At 40.7% G+C, this 15498-nt stretch overlaps 2 protein-coding genes across 2 annotated transcripts in view; both read left to right on the forward strand.

Moving 5' to 3' along the window:
- The first annotated feature begins 429 nt into the window (after nucleotides 1–429).
- On the forward strand, nucleotides 430–11477 carry eed (embryonic ectoderm development). Its single transcript, XM_082524287.1, has 12 exons — nucleotides 430–595; nucleotides 1340–1492; nucleotides 2891–2983; nucleotides 3323–3388; nucleotides 3806–3931; nucleotides 5158–5239; nucleotides 6196–6287; nucleotides 6992–7125; nucleotides 7259–7364; nucleotides 8451–8609; nucleotides 9103–9176; nucleotides 10601–11477. The coding sequence occupies exons 1-12, from the start codon at nucleotides 476–478 to the stop codon at nucleotides 10725–10727; spliced, it is 1332 nt and encodes a 443-aa protein (XP_082380413.1). The 5' UTR covers nucleotides 430–475; the 3' UTR covers nucleotides 10728–11477.
- A 149-nt stretch (nucleotides 11478–11626) lies between these two features.
- LOC309701048 (copper-transporting ATPase 2-like) overlaps nucleotides 11627–15498 on the forward strand; it is a gene marked incomplete at its 5' end in the record, with an annotated part of 72456 nt that continues 68584 nt past the window's right edge. The window contains 3 exon segments of the mRNA XM_082525019.1: nucleotides 11627–11665; nucleotides 11667–11733; nucleotides 11736–11908. Coding sequence (XP_082381145.1) covers nucleotides 11627–11665; nucleotides 11667–11733; nucleotides 11736–11908 — 279 coding nt within the window.

The following is a 15498-nucleotide window of genomic DNA, read 5'->3' on the forward strand; positions in this document are numbered from 1 at the left end:
ATCTGATGGTACTTTTCTGAGTTCTTAATTCATCATTTGAAGAGATCTTGAACACCACTTACTGAAATGCAGCCCAAACCTTGATAGAGCTTCCACCGTGTTTTACAGATGTCTGCAGGCACTCACTGTTGTAACGTTTGTCCTAGCTTGTGCAGTTGAATCTGAATGTGTAAACTGAATGTGAATGAAAAAGCAGCAATGGCCAAAGAAACACTTTGAAAGATTATCAGAAAGCTGGAGAACTATTGCTCAAGAGCGTTTAAAATGACAGAAGTCCGGAAGTAAAAGATAAAGAAATTATTATAAAAAATATATATAGTGGCACGAAGCAAAAATATAAATAATACGCCTGCACGGCTTTAACTGGAAAATAACCGGTATTTGTGCAGTCGAGCTGCGATTCGCGATTGGCTGAATATTCAGTTTCCGGCATGCTCGTGGGCGTAGGAGCGGAAGGGGCGGGGTTAATTCCAAAATGAGGGAAAATAAGAACATGTCCGAGTCCCCTTCTCAAGCGGGAAAAGAAATACCGGCGAAAAAGCAAAAGCTGAGCAGCGATGAGAACAGCAACCCCGACTTGTCAGGAGATGAGAACGTAAGCATTTAAACCGTGTTTGATGTTGGGCCGCAGATGAGCCGTGTAGCGCTTCTGATCAGTTAGCATTGTGCTAAAGTAGCCGATGTGCTAAAGGCTTTAGCTAGCATCTTTGTTTATTCATACCGGCTGGATTCAAACAGCTGGAGCTATCAGATATAGTTATTCACTGTGGACTATTTTAGTGTCTTCAAATAAATTTTCCCGCACATGTTCCACCATCCATGTTAGCGCACACGTGTTTTCTTTGTGCTCAGACTGGAGTTATTCACGTGTAAACCTGGGCTAGCCTTGGCAAAAAGCATCAAGCAGATAAATAATAAACTAAATACTGACCAAAATGTAGTGTTTTTCGGATGGGTTGCTCAAGAATGGTCTTGAGTTAAGCTTTGATTGTGAGAAAAATGTTATAGCGCTTTATGAACTGATTAATGAGGAATGTTTTTGTAGCAGCCTGGGCCAACCACAGCCATCTTTACTCGTCTCCTCCTTCATTGTGTTTAAACTGACCCGATAGTTTGGAAGTGATACGCTTCTGATTGTTTTTTTTTTGTTGTTTTTTTTTTTTGTGCTATTAAAAAGTGCAGTGTTAAACAAATAGCAAGGCAAGAAACTTGTTTACAATGTCTTCAGCACATCAGGCACACTTTGTTTATGAGTGCTCATGTTCTGGTCTCAATGCGCATGTTTAGAAGATGATTTTGCATTAAATAACACGTTTGTTTGTGTTGCTGCTGGTTGCAGGACGATGCCGTCAGCGTTGAGAGTGGCACCAACGCAGAACGCCCAGACACACCCACCAACACCGCCAATGCCCCTGGCAGAAAGAGCTGGGGCAAGGGCAAGTGGAAGTCCAAGAAGTGCAGATATTCTTTTAAATGTGTCAACAGCCTGAGGGTGAGTACGTCCAGCACACCAGACAGTGTGCAGAACCTAGAGGGGTTTACTGTGAAATGAGCCAGCAAATGTCCTGTTAACTGCCTGCAGTACAAAAAACAATACATAGTCAGTCAGGTATTTGGATGTTCTTAGCTGTCGATTCAGAAAAGGCATTAATAGGTCTGTCCTAATCTGCTGCCTGGTCTGATTTAAACTGCTAGGCAGGCAAGACAGAATACACGTGTGAATGAGTGACAGGTGAGTATCCAAGGAGTAGATATCGTGAAGGCAAAGGAGTTTAAATATTGTGGATCAACCCACTGAAAGCAGCAGATGGTGTGCAAAAGAGGTCAAAAAGAGAGTGCAACCAGCGTGTAGTTGGTAGAGACAAGTGTCAGGGTTGATTTGTGACAGAAAGATGGCACCAAAAGTGAAAGGGGAAGTTTACAAGAGGCCTGCTATGATCTCTGGTTTGGAGACAGTGGTGCTGACATAAAGACAAGAGGCAGAGTTAAAGATGTTAAGAGTTTCATTGGCAGTTACCAGAAGGGATACGATTAGAAGGTAATGCATCAGAGGGACACCGATTTACAGACAAGGTTTGAGAGACAATGCTGAGATGGTTTGGACATGTGCAGAGGAAAGACTGGATACATTGGACTAAGGACGATGAAGATGGAACTGGGGGAGGAACTGAAGGAGGACATGCAGTGGGTTGTTGTGTCAGACGAGGATGCCAGGAAGGCAGATGATCCGCTGTGGTGTGGCGATCACTAAAGGCAGCAGCTCAAAGTGGAAGAACACAGATGGGAAATTTGAATTATTTACAGAATATCGTCAGTAATATTCAGCCAAAGCTTGTAGTTAGGGCTGGATCAGGTGACCCTGATTCCTCCCTTTGTTACACTGCAAAAGGTCTAGGCTGCTGGGGGATTCCCATGATGCATTGAGCATATCTTTGGTCTCTTAATGTTTTATAAACCAGTCTGCAATTAATCATTAGTTATTGTTAATCTCTGGCAGTGTCTCTTTGTCCTTTATTTTTCCCCTCACTTCGAACCAGTGGCAACAGATTCCCGCCCCTACCCGAGCCTTTTTCTTCCGCTTAAAATTGAGTTTTTCCTTCCCACTGTCCCCAAATGCTTCTTCATAGGGAGTTGCCTGATTGTTGGGGTTTTCTCCATGTTATTGTGGTATCTTTACCATATAATATAAAGAAGAGATTTCTGTTGTGATTTGGTGCTACACAAATCAAACTGAACTGAATTGATTGAAGTGTCATCTAGCCAGAACAAAGCCTTGTTTTGTTTAACTTGCTTCTTAGTACACCCATCTGGTTTAATGCGCGCTCATACATACAGGATTTTTTTTTGTAGGAGCGCAAGTGGCTATTAACAACATCTGTATTTGTCTCAGGAGGACCATGGCCAGCCATTGTTTGGAGTGCAGTTTAACTGGCACAGCAAGGAGGGAGACCCGCTGGTGTTTGCTACAGTTGGGAGTAACAGGGTAAATAAATGATCAGTTATTTTAAAAGTTGGTTTAAATTGCTTATTTCTGTAGTGGGTCAGCATATTACCAGAGGTGGGAGAGTCCTGATCTGTTTACTGGTGTTTGTCCAATATATTGTTAGGAGTTTTCAAAGCATGCAGCTCACTGTGAAATGCTCGCAAAGACAATAAAAGCATGAGATTTACCAGTGTATAACAACAAGCTCCAATGACCCTGCTGATTTGCAATGACTTCTTTATCCATTTATAGTTTGGCAATGAAAGGAACATTAAAAAATGTCTTTTAAACACTGATTATTAGTGAACTTGTCCGCCTCTCACATCTGTGCTTATCCAGGTAACTCTGTATGAATGCCACTCTCAAGGAGAAATCAGACTCCTGCAGTCCTACGTTGATGCAGACGTATCCTTTCACCTACTTCCTCAATCCTTCTTTGCTCTCATTTGTCAGTTTTCCTAACACACAAAAAGTCCTGCAGTTTGACTTTTATATACTTCTTTATTGCTTAGATGACAGAAGGGCAGTCTAGACGGGTTTAATGCCTCGACACCTGAGCTGAAGGCTAACAGCGAGGATTAAGATATCTGATATTTTTACATTATCTAGCCATCTGAAAGGTATTTGAACTCCATAAAAGCTCTGCAGCTGAGAGCAGAAAATATACAGTGTAAATGGAAAAGAGTTCAGGGGGTACAGAGAAGAAGAGACGCTTGTTTGTGCTGAAGTTTGAGTGACTCTGTGCAGCTGACAGCAGGACATCTGAGTCTGTTAAAGAAAGGTAAGTGTAGATTCTGTTCAGGTTTCCTTGACTTTGCAAAGGCAGACGAGAACTTCTACACGTGCGCCTGGACCTATGACACCAACACGAGTCACCCCCTGCTGGCTGTGGCCGGATCCCGTGGCATCATCCGGGTGATCAACCACATCACGATGCAGTGCATCAAGGTAACTCGTCAGTCTTCACCCAACTGCTCCATCACTTCTGTCTTTTAGCAGAGTCCACAGTTTTCAAGATATCGTTTTGAAATTTTGTGTGATGGTAGATACTAATAACAGCTCAAGCTGATTTAATTATGGTGAAAATCAGGTCATGGTCAAACCAAATGTGAAAATCAGTAAAAAAAACCTTTATGGATCTTGTAGTTAGTACTGCAGGGTGGCTTTTTAATTTATTGTATATGAATGGATGTCTTGATGCATGCTCAATCATCCAGGTAAGTACATCTCCAAAACTTGATTCTGTTCATCTGGACGTAGCATTTTGTGGGAGAAATGTTTCGTCACTCATCCAAGTGACTTCTTCAGTCTCAGCTGACTGCAGGTGTCCCCAATCTTATAAACAGTACATTTGCATAATGACTGAAACCAGCCCACTGAAGGAACAATGGGCTGGGGGGGCAGTTCCTTAGGCTACATCCACACTAGCCCGGATAGATTTGAAAACGGCGTTTTCATCTGAAAACGCTCCGTGTCTACACTAGCGTTTTCGGCCGTTTTCACAGAGTTGAGCGTCCACATTGAAACGGCCCAAAACACTTACGTTCCAGTCCTGCACATGCGCAAAAGCGAGTGAGAATTAAATAATTTGAAGAAAGGCTATCTGGAGCAGGTACAAACTGATATTAACCTTTTTTATTAGAGCTGTCAAAATTGAGAGCAATCAAAACAACTGCTGTATAATGCACTCCGCTATCTTTGTTTAATTGGTCACATGACTGCATCACATGACTAAAATGCGTCATCGTTTTAGAAAGTCTGCACTTTCAAGTGTCCACACTGCGACGGGACAGCTCCGTTTTTGAAAATGCTGCATTTTTGAGAGCGTTTTCAAAACTCTTCCCTTGAGGAAAATGCTGTCTCAGTGTGGACGGGTTGCAAAACGGAGAGAAAACGATGTGTTTTCAAACAGCACTGCTGTAGTGTTACTGCAAGCTTAAAATAATCTGTATCACTTTCAGTGCACAGAAAATAGTTTTATTTGATTATGAAGCATTTTCAGGAAGCAACTTATAACAGTAGAGCTTTATTTACATTTTTTTTATTTTTGGAAAGACTTGCATTTAATGGCCCAGAGGAATGATAATAACTATACCGAATTTCACTTCATCTGCCCCAAGTTGTTTTAATTGCACAATGTGAATTAAGAAGTCATTTTTCCCCTTCTTTTCCAGCATTATGTAGGTCATGGGAACGCCATCAACGAGCTGAAGTTTCATCCGAGGGATCCCAATCTGCTCCTCTCTGTCAGCAAAGGTAAACAGTGATTATAAAGCACATTTGAGCTCTTCTGCGTGCAGTTCAAGGGTTCTTCCCGGCTCGTTATGCACACATAAGCCGGACGGCATCACCTAGAGTTACGCCAATAACCTTGTGTTTCCTTATTTAGCAGAGATTTGCTGATTATTATTTTTTCCCGCTCCTTGGAGGAAAAAAAGAGTTAAGCTGTGTCGCAGAGAGGGCAGAAAGACCAGCAGTTTGTCATATATTTCACTGTGAGGTTAATACAACAGCAGCAATGCATTTATTTAAAAAAAGAAAGAAAGAAAAAAAAGGCCCATTTTCTTTGATGGCTTTATTGACCCTCACTCAACAATAAAAATCATCCCGGCAGTAAAACCCCTCTCAACTGTGATTTGTTGCTTCAATCTAAAGAGAAAAAACAGGTCACCTCAGACTCGAGTGTAGTGGGGATAAAGTTTTATTTCCACGGGACTGTCAGGTGGTTCCTTAATCTGAGATAAATCAGACAGCGGGGTTTGGATCTGTCACTGAAGGTCATGTGAACGGCAGCAAAGTTTAATCTTTCCTTTAATCACTGAAGGGTTTTTTTGTTTTTTGTTTTTTTTAAACACCCTTCAGTGTGATTATAGCTGCTGGGAAGTGCAAAGGTGGTGTGAGTTTTTATGCTTTATGTGATATTTTTGATATATTTAACATGATTAATCAGAGAAACCAACGCTTATCACGTAGAAAAACTAAGACTGTGTTCAAATAAAGTTGTAAAGTCCTCAAAGAAGAAATTCATTAACAAAATAAAATATAATTCTACCCTTAAAGTATTGAATGCAATATAATATAAATGCATAGATCAAACTATGTAAATATAGAGGGGGGAAAAAGTAAAAAAGAAAAAAAAGCTGTGAGCATCTCTTTCACTGACCGGCTGCAAAACAACAATCAGACTTCTTAAAGTCATCTCTTATTTTCAGATCACGCTCTTCGGCTGTGGAACATACAGACGGACACTTTAGTGGCCATTTTCGGAGGCGTCGAGGGTCATCGGGATGAAGTTCTGAGTGCTGTGAGTTTTACAGTATATGTGGGGAAATTTATCTGGGACATAACAGTGACTATTGTACAACAGGGAAAAAAAGATTCTGAATCGGTCTTTAGGGGATGACTGCACATGTTGGCACCATTACACCAGACAGTACTTCTGTATTGGGTTATTTGGGGGGGGGAAAGCTTTTCCTCGACAGCTGACACCACAGACTTGTTCATGTTCTACTTCTCCGAAGTGACTAGTGAAAGTATGTGTGTTTATTTTCAATCTGATTGAAAGTAAACAGAAATTATCCATCTGGTATTGACTATTTTTTTACTGACATTAGATTTTCAGCCTCACAGCAGTATATGCACGTGTGAGGCTGATTCTACAGAAAAAGCTGAATACAAAGTGTGGTCATTTCAGTTTTTGTTTTTATTTTTGATTTTTGGGGGGTGGGAATGAGTTTCTTTTAATGGTTAAAATTGCAGTTTAAAAAATTTCAGATCACAAGCTTGCCCAGTTGTCGGTGGTGTTCCTCTGGGCTGTGTCGTTGTCAGGTTTATCTGTCTATTAAGACCATCCCACCTTATTCTGTTACTTAACTTACACAATATTAAATCATAGTTGTCTGCTAATTTTCTGAAATGGTGACAAAACAGATGTTTTAGGTGAATGTGATTAAATTCTGTCTGTACTGACAGTTCACATTCTCCTATTATCCATTTCCTGTTTTGTAGGATTTTGATCTCCTAGGTGAAAAGATTATGTCATGTGGGATGGACCACTCGCTAAAACTGTGGAGGATCAATTCGGAGAGATTGCAGAAAGCCATTCGCGCGTCTTATGAGTACAACCCCTCAAAGACAAACAGGTGAGACGTCCAGAAGCTTTTTCTGTGGTCTGTTTTCATATCTGTGGATTTACATACATGGCATTATATTTTCTTATGTTGTTGTGGTTTTTTTTGTTTGTTTGTTTTTTTTTTTGTTTTTTTTTTTTTTTAGGGCATTTGTCTCACAGAAAATCCACTTCCCCGACTTCTCAACACGTGACATTCATAGAAACTATGTGGACTGTGTGCGGTGGCTTGGTGATCTTATTCTTTCTAAGGCAAGTGAAAGGAAATCCTTTAATGCTACCCAAAAGGGTTTTTTTGTTTTTTTTTCTTTTTAAGTTACCGTATATTCTGCACTATAAGGCGCACTTAAAATCCTTTCATTTTCTCAAAAATTGACAGTGCGCCTTATAATCCGGTGTGCCTTATGGATGAATTATGGTTGTGCTTACTGACCTCAAACTTATGTGGTATACGGCGCTCAAAAATGCTCAAAAAAATGTTTTAGTACGACTTTGTTAAGCAACAAAGCCGCACTGCTTGATGGATTGTTGGAGCATTATGGCTATTGTATCTAGGGGACTCGGAGTAATCTGGGTCCAAAACTCAGTCTGATTCATGTCCCAAAGTCGAACGAGCACTGCGGCATCACTGAGAGTTCATCTTTAATAAAATGATCAGCGTTGCTGCTTTACCAGTTGTAACAATTAAGTTTAACATCCAGACATCCATGAAAACAGAATTTATTCATTTTAATGGCGTTAGCAGGAAGTTAGCTCGCTAGTTTCCACCTAAACATGATATAGCATGTTCTGACTGAGAGATTTCTGAAGAAATTAAAACTTACAGCTCTGCCATCACTTCCAACAGAAAACTAAACAGCAGTGACGTTTGTAGGGTTACTAAAGTTGGACTAGCTGGGGTATAATGATATGCTACTAGCAACACAGCTATGTTAGCATAACAAACACAGTGAAGCTGGAGGATGAACGCTAACAATTTTCCACTCGATAAACGTTAACGTGAGGGATTCTGGTGGTTAGGGACAAATGCAATCGCATGGCAGGATGCTGTAAACGGACCAAACTTCAGTCAGGAGAACAACTGAGATAATCCATCTACAATATGAGGTTAGTCATTAATATACTGCAACAACATGGGAATAGAGCAGCTGCAAGAGAATTCAGCATTAATGAATCAATGGTACAGAAGTGGAGGAAGCAAGAAGAATGAGTTAAGTCTGACTTATTTGACTGTTTTGTTTTGCTTAATGCGCCTTATAATCCGCTGCGCCTTATTCAGTGCCTTAAAGTTTTAATGAAACAACAAAATGTACAACTGAGTTTGTGTTGTCATTCCAGTCTTGTGAAAACGCCATTGTGTGCTGGAAACCCGGGAAGATGGAGGATGACATTGATCACATTAAACCAAATGAGTCAAATGTGACGATTCTGGGACGCTTTGACTACAGCCAGTGTGACATTTGGTACATGCGCTTCTCCATGGACTTCTGGCAGAAGGTCAGCTATCTTACCTTTATTTATTTTGTGTATGATCAGGTTTTATATTTTCATTCTCATTTGTACTGATTAAAGGACAAAACCAGAATAATCAAATGTTTCGTCTCAAATACAGTTTTATTTTTCATCTGTTGGAAAGAATTGCATCATTTAATTGATTTACTTGAAAGGTCAGTCAATGCTAACCCAGTGTTTCCAGTTGTCCTGTCTTTCTGGTTGGCCAGGTTGCTGTCATTGTGCTCTTTAATATCAATTAGCCACTTGTCCAGCAAGTTTCTAGCTGTCAGCTGCAGTCTAACCTGGAGTTGGAGGTCACTGGCAGGTTTTAAGTAGTTTATTATCACTGATATTTAGTTCTTAAGAAATAAAAACTCTTGCAGAGGAGAAACGGAAGCTAAATCTGTAGGAAACACTGGATGCTGAGAGTTGTTTGTTTGTTTTCTTGTTGTGTCTTGGTGCTCTTACTGACCTCTGCTGTGATGCTGATACACAGATGCTGGCTCTGGGGAATCAGGTGGGGAAGCTTTACGTGTGGGACCTTGAAGTAGAAGATCCGCACAAAGCCAAGTAAGTAAAAAAAAAAAAAAAAACAGACAACAGGCGTGCTATAGTTGTCCTGTATCTCCACTGCTCTTTGCCCTGCTTTTAGCATCAAAATATCACAATAAACGCTCATAAACTTAAACAGGTTGTTGTATTTGATCAGCTACACCCTTAGTTTAGCTCACATTAGCTGTTAGAAGAAAATAACACAGGGCCGTGTGGTTTGGGAATCTTCATATTGTGCTACTAGAAGTTTGGTATAGCTCATCGGGAGCCCTGAGGAACTACCGTCAGCACTGTTCCATGTTTGTTGTTCATATGGCTCATCATATCCTTTTAAGGTTTGGAATCAGTACCGTTGTCAGGAGGTTTGGTGGTAGGACAGAAATCTCAACCATGTAGAGCCATTTTAATCTAAAAAGTATTCTAAAGTCTCTGAGAAGTGACTGTGGAGTATATTTAAGCAAAGACCACCTACCATTAGACCCCAGTTGTATCATCTAATCTCACCGTGTCTGGAAATGTTTTGAGACCTCCAACTTGCAGTAAGTGCAGTTTCAACGGTATTACTGCCGCCATCTGGCTGTTTCATGTTCCACGTATTGGTAAACCCATGAGAAAGCCAATATGATGACTTGAATCCTTGGAAAAATTGAAAGCATCAAATACTGAAGAGCTGCAGTGCGGGGCTTTGGTTAACTGTAACACTTCGTATTTAAGCTTGGAAGTATGTGGTTTACAGTAGTGTCAGTTATTTCCACGGTTTTTAGTAATACCATTTCTTCCTGGAGCATACAGAAAGGCTTCTCCTCCATCAGTTACACAGATTTCCTTACAAGTGACTGCAACAACAGTAGTTGCAGTTGTAGTTGAAGGTTATAACACTGGTGCTTTTCCCCCAGGTTGGGAACACTGCTGCACCTAAACATTTACAGGCTTCGTTACCACTTTTTTTCCAAGTTCTTTTGAAAAGGCATTCAATTTCCTTCCTTGTGCATTTTGACAAGGAATTGGCTGAACCAGGAATGTGCAGGAATGATGCCCGGTTAAAAGCAACACTGTCTGAAGTGACAAAATAGTGGAAAAATGCCAGTTTAGTGCAGCTCAGAGGTTAAAACTTAAAACTGCTAAATGGTGCCGTCTTCACGATCAATTATTGCAGCATTGTCACACTTCTCTGAGCACCAATGCCCCATAGAAAGCTGCTGTGATGTCTTCCTGTGTCTTTTTTTTACCTGGCACATTTAATGAAATTGGGACTCTTTTTGTCTGATTTATGGTCAGAACACTGATTTTTAAACAACAAATATTCACAGGTTACAAAAGAAACATTTTTATTTCAATTGTTTCATCATTTTTGTAATTGACACTAACAAAGGTTTCTCTGTATTTTTTTGTTTGTTTTGGTTTTTTACAATTTTCCCCCAACTATCTCTGTTCCTCTTCAGGTGCACCACGCTGACCCTCCCCAAATGCACATCAGCCATCCGGCAAACCAGCTTCAGCCGCGACAGCAGCATTTTGATAGCGGTGTGCGATGACGCCTCCATCTGGCGCTGGGATCGACAGCGCTGAGGTCTCCGGTTGTTCCTGTTGCTTCCAACTCCCCTGCCTCTGTGTTGGTGTACAGATCTGCACTGCAACAAGAAAATGTCTGTACATTTATTCTTGTATGCAGATTAAAAATAGTTTTGTTTGTTTTTTTTGTTTTTTAATTCCATAAAAAGAAAGCCTTCTTTTGTCTTCATTTCCTGTTTGTCTGCCAGCTTAATTGTGAAGGGAAGAAAAAACAGATTTGCAGTGTTTTTGATCCAATAAAACTTGGATTTACTCTGTTCATCTAACAATGTTAAGCTGAAGGATGAAAAAAGGAACAGCCCTGAAGCCTGTCTTGGTGTCCTCTCTGGGTGCCTTCTGGTTTGCTATGCTGTCCCATCCATTGAAATTATAACAATAAAAAAGGAAATGTGTGGAAAAATAAGATATTTTTAATGCATGAAAACAGAATTTTCTGTTGTAATGTGTTTTTAATTATTACAGTAATAATTGGTTTGCTTTGATGCCCCCATTCACACACATGGACTGCTGTTGCATAATTTACAGTGTGCTCTTTGACACTGGAGTATTCGCACACACACGTAAAAACTGAATAAAGTCTTTTGTAGCTGTTCCCAAGCGTGATGTTTGTTTAGGACGGTATTAGCATAAAAATAAGCTTTTATTTTGAAAACTTTAGTCCTGTTACAGGGAGCAAAAGGCAGGTGTTTTGTCTTTATTTATCTGGAGTTATTTGAACTTGAATAAAACTTAATTTCTATAAATATATCAATATCAGACTTTTTTTTTCTCTGACTAACAGATAAAAGTGCGCACTAAATGAAGTTTAGACGCTTTATTTGCGCCTTTCTCTACACTTTCTGCCCCACTCACGCAGGAGTCATGTGATCAAAGACTTTGCCCCTGGTCTCGTCTTGATGAACTACCTCCGATCAAACGCCACTTTAGTCCACACGCGAGCGCGTGAAAAATGACGTCGTCTGTCCGCTGCGGACTTTTGCCCTCCGATTGACTGGACGAGATAAACCGGACTCAGCCGCAAAGACCCCAGCATGTTTTCGCCAAAATCACCAAAAAGCTCGTCCAGGTACGGCTCCGGGGAGCAGATCTGCATGGTTGAATGTGGCGGTAAGCCCAGATGCATCTGTAACGTCAACTCAGAGGGCTGCAACAGGAGGGGCTGTACGGCACAGTTAAAGGTAGGCCTTCAAACAGCTGTGGAACATCTGCAGCTGATGGCTTAGAGAAAATTTGATCGCTAAGACCTCATCTTAAAAAAGCTGGAAAGTAGCTGTTAGGATGTAGTCCCTCTGTTATATTGAAGAGCGGGAGTATATATATTTTCTTTTGAAACGTAATAAATATTTTACTGGGATAAAATAATCTGATAATTAAACCTCAATTTGTGGTTGAAATACAATGTAAAGAAATTCGGTTTGTTAAAGTAGACAAGAAATCTCCAAGAACATTTTTTTTGCAGAGACAACATAAATGTTATGTGTGTTTTCATTATGAAAGAGAAGAATAGTTTGCACTGGCAGCAGGGACAGTTTCACAGGCTGAACAACAAAGCCCACCTTAAAGAAACAAAACCTGCTCCTTCCCCAAATTCTATGTGTTTGTGCCTGTTGGAAGGGTTTAGGTGTGTGACCTCATGTGTTTATAATTATAATAATAGCCTAAATCAGCAGTTTGTTCTTCACTGTTAACAAGTGAAACTCTTGTTCACACTTCACTCATAAGTACTACCTGTTGCCTAGAATGAGTATATGTGAGAAGAGAATATGAAAAGGTGAAAATCTCAACATAGCTCAACAGCAATGCAGTTCGATTAAAACATGTCTTTGGCCTCGATTTGACAGACTTCTCACATAATACTAGCTTAATGTGGGTGGTACAGTGTGGAAAGGTTCCAGAAGCTGACTCTGAGTTTGTATTTTATTCCAAATCATTAGTGTAAAACTATTTTAATTTATTACAGGTTAGTTACCGTTAGTTACCAATCGACTGCTATCTAGTGTGTGTCAACAATTTTCTTTCCCAAAAGGAAGCTTCTACGCCTCAGGCAGACAAGTAACCATGCAGTACAGGCGCTGAGTGAGTCACTCAGGTACTCACCCCTCTTTTAGTGGAACTAGATTCAGTGATTCAAATCGTTGGTACTCTCTGGTCTTCATGTGGTTTCACAAGTCTCAACAGACAACATAAACGCCCCCAAATAAAGTGGAGCAATAAGCACAGCGTGTTGGCTGGCCAGCGTTCTGGACACTGAGTTGCCCAGAGTGTATACAGAGTGTAATTTATTTTCTCAGCATTTCTCAAATGTTCTTAAATAAGCTTCATCTTTGAACTAAAAACCAGCTTGAAACCATGGCTCTCACTCGAACCCCGAAACAACCTCCAAAGAAAGGAAGTCAAGTGCTCATCTGCCCCGGTGGCCTAATGGATAAGGCACTGGCCTCCTAAGCCAGGGATTGTGGGTTCGAGTCCCATCTGGGGTGCTGTCCAGCAGAGTGGCGCAGCGGAAGCGTGCTGGGCCCATAACCCAGAGGTCGATGGATCGAAACCATCCTCTGCTATGTGTTTTGGATGGCCCGATGTTCTGAACTGTGTCCAAAAACAGACGACAGTCAGGTCCTGTTCCCCAAAATGCAGACAAGTAACCCTGTAGTACAGGCACCGAGTGAGTCAGTCATGTACCATAACTGCCCCCGATCACCAAAGGCGACTCCTTATGTGCAGTGTTGGTCAAGTTACTTGAAAAAAGTAATCAGTAACTAATTACTGATTACTTCCCCAAAAAAGTAATCCTGTTACTTTACTGATTACTTATTTTCAAAAGTAATTAATTACTTAGTTACTTCGTTACTTTTTAAAAACCAGATTTACAACCTGAAGTGGTGATAAAGCGATAGATCTTTCAGCCCAATTCTACTTTTTCTGCATAATCCATCATACAAAATGTAATCAAATGGAAAAGTGTCTTTTTTTAACTTGTTTTATTAGTTTTGATCTTTTAACTTTATGCATCAAGCAAAAATTTAATTATATGCAACATTCTCTGACTGGAAGAAATTAGTTTAACATTTAAACCTATTTTCTGCACATTCCAGCACATGAAATAAAATATTTTTGTGTGCTTACACTCACTCTTTCAAATAGATGCAAGTAAAACACAGCAGAAAATAAATAAAGTCAAAGACTCAGCGGTCCTGTTGCTCTATTTTCACCTGTAAAGCAGGAGTGGGGGTAGGCGGAGGTTTACCCTGGTGCAGGTGTGCCACGGTCAGTTGAAGAATCCGTGACTTTCTCTGTGAGTTTCCCATCACGTCGTTGCGCACTCGGTGCTTGTTTAGAGGTTTTTTCGCTGTAAAAAGAAGTTTTCTTCCCACGCACAACGGACACTAATGTTTTTGTCACTTTTTATGGAATCAAACTCAAAGTAAGGTCAGTACTTCCACGCTTTAAACGCTGTACGCGCATACTCTCTCCCACAATCGATATAGGATCCATTGTTGATCTGCAAACAGCTGTTGTCACGAACCTCGCACTCGCTTACGTCACTGTCATGAGACATTCTCGCAAAAAATCACGGTTTTAGTAACGCAGTAACGCAGCGTTCCTACGGGAAAGTAACGTAATCTAATTAACATTTTTGCAATAGTAATCCCTTACTTTACTCGTTACTTGAAAAAAGTAATCAGATTACAGTAACGCATTACTTGTAACTCGTTACTGCCCATCTCTGCTTATGTGTACATAGAGCCTAGCAAATGGACTCCAACTCCAGTCCTGGAGAACTCCTTTTTTTTATTTAGCTTTTAGATGCATCCTTGTTCTGACACACCTGAATCAAATGAATGGCTTGTTGTCAGGCCTTTGCCAAACTTGATGCCATGCTGAAGAGCTAATTCAAGCATTTGATCCAGCTGTGTTTGAGCACGTCACACATGCTCCTGCTACTCCCCCTCTTTTAGTGGAACTAGATTCAGTGATTCAAATCGTTGGTACTCTCTGGTCTTCATGTGGTTTCACAAGTCTCAACAGACAACATAAACGCCCCCAAATAAAGTGGAGCAATAAGCACAGCGTGTTGGCTGGCCAGCGTTCTGGACACTGAGTTGCCCAGAGTGTAATTTATTTTCTCAGCATTTCTCAAATGTTCTTAAATAAGCTTCATCTTTGAACTAAAAACCAGCTTGAAACCATGGCTCTCACTCGAACCCCGAAACAACCTCCAAAGAAAGGAAGTCAAGTGCTCATCTGCCCCGGTGGCCTAATGGATAAGGCACTGGCCTCCTAAGCCAGGGATTGTGGGTTCGAGTCCCATCTGGGGTGCTGTCCAGCAGAGTGGCGCAGCGGAAGCGTGCTGGGCCCATAACCCAGAGGTCGATGGATCGAAACCATCCTCTGCTATGTGTTTTGGATGGCCCGATGTTCTGAACTGTGTCCAAAAACAGACGACAGTCAGGTCCTGTTCCCCAAAATGCAGACAAGTAACCCTGTAGTACAGGCACCGAGTGAGTCAGTCATGTACCATAACTGCCCCCGATCACCAAAGGCGACTCCTTATGTGCAGTGTTGGTCAAGTTACTTGAAAAAAGTAATCAGTAACTAATTACTGATTACTTCCCCAAAAAAGTAATCCTGTTACTTTACTGATTACTTATTTTCAAAAGTAATTAATTACTTAGTTACTTCGTTACTTTTTAAAAACCAGATTTACAACCTGAAGTGGTGATAAAGCGATAGATCTTTCAGCCCAATTCTACTTTTTCTGCATAATCCA

Source organism: Aulonocara stuartgranti, assembly GCF_965226115.1.
Source record: "Aulonocara stuartgranti genome assembly, chromosome: 23".
In the NCBI taxonomy this organism is placed as follows: domain Eukaryota; kingdom Metazoa; phylum Chordata; class Actinopteri; order Cichliformes; family Cichlidae; genus Aulonocara; species Aulonocara stuartgranti.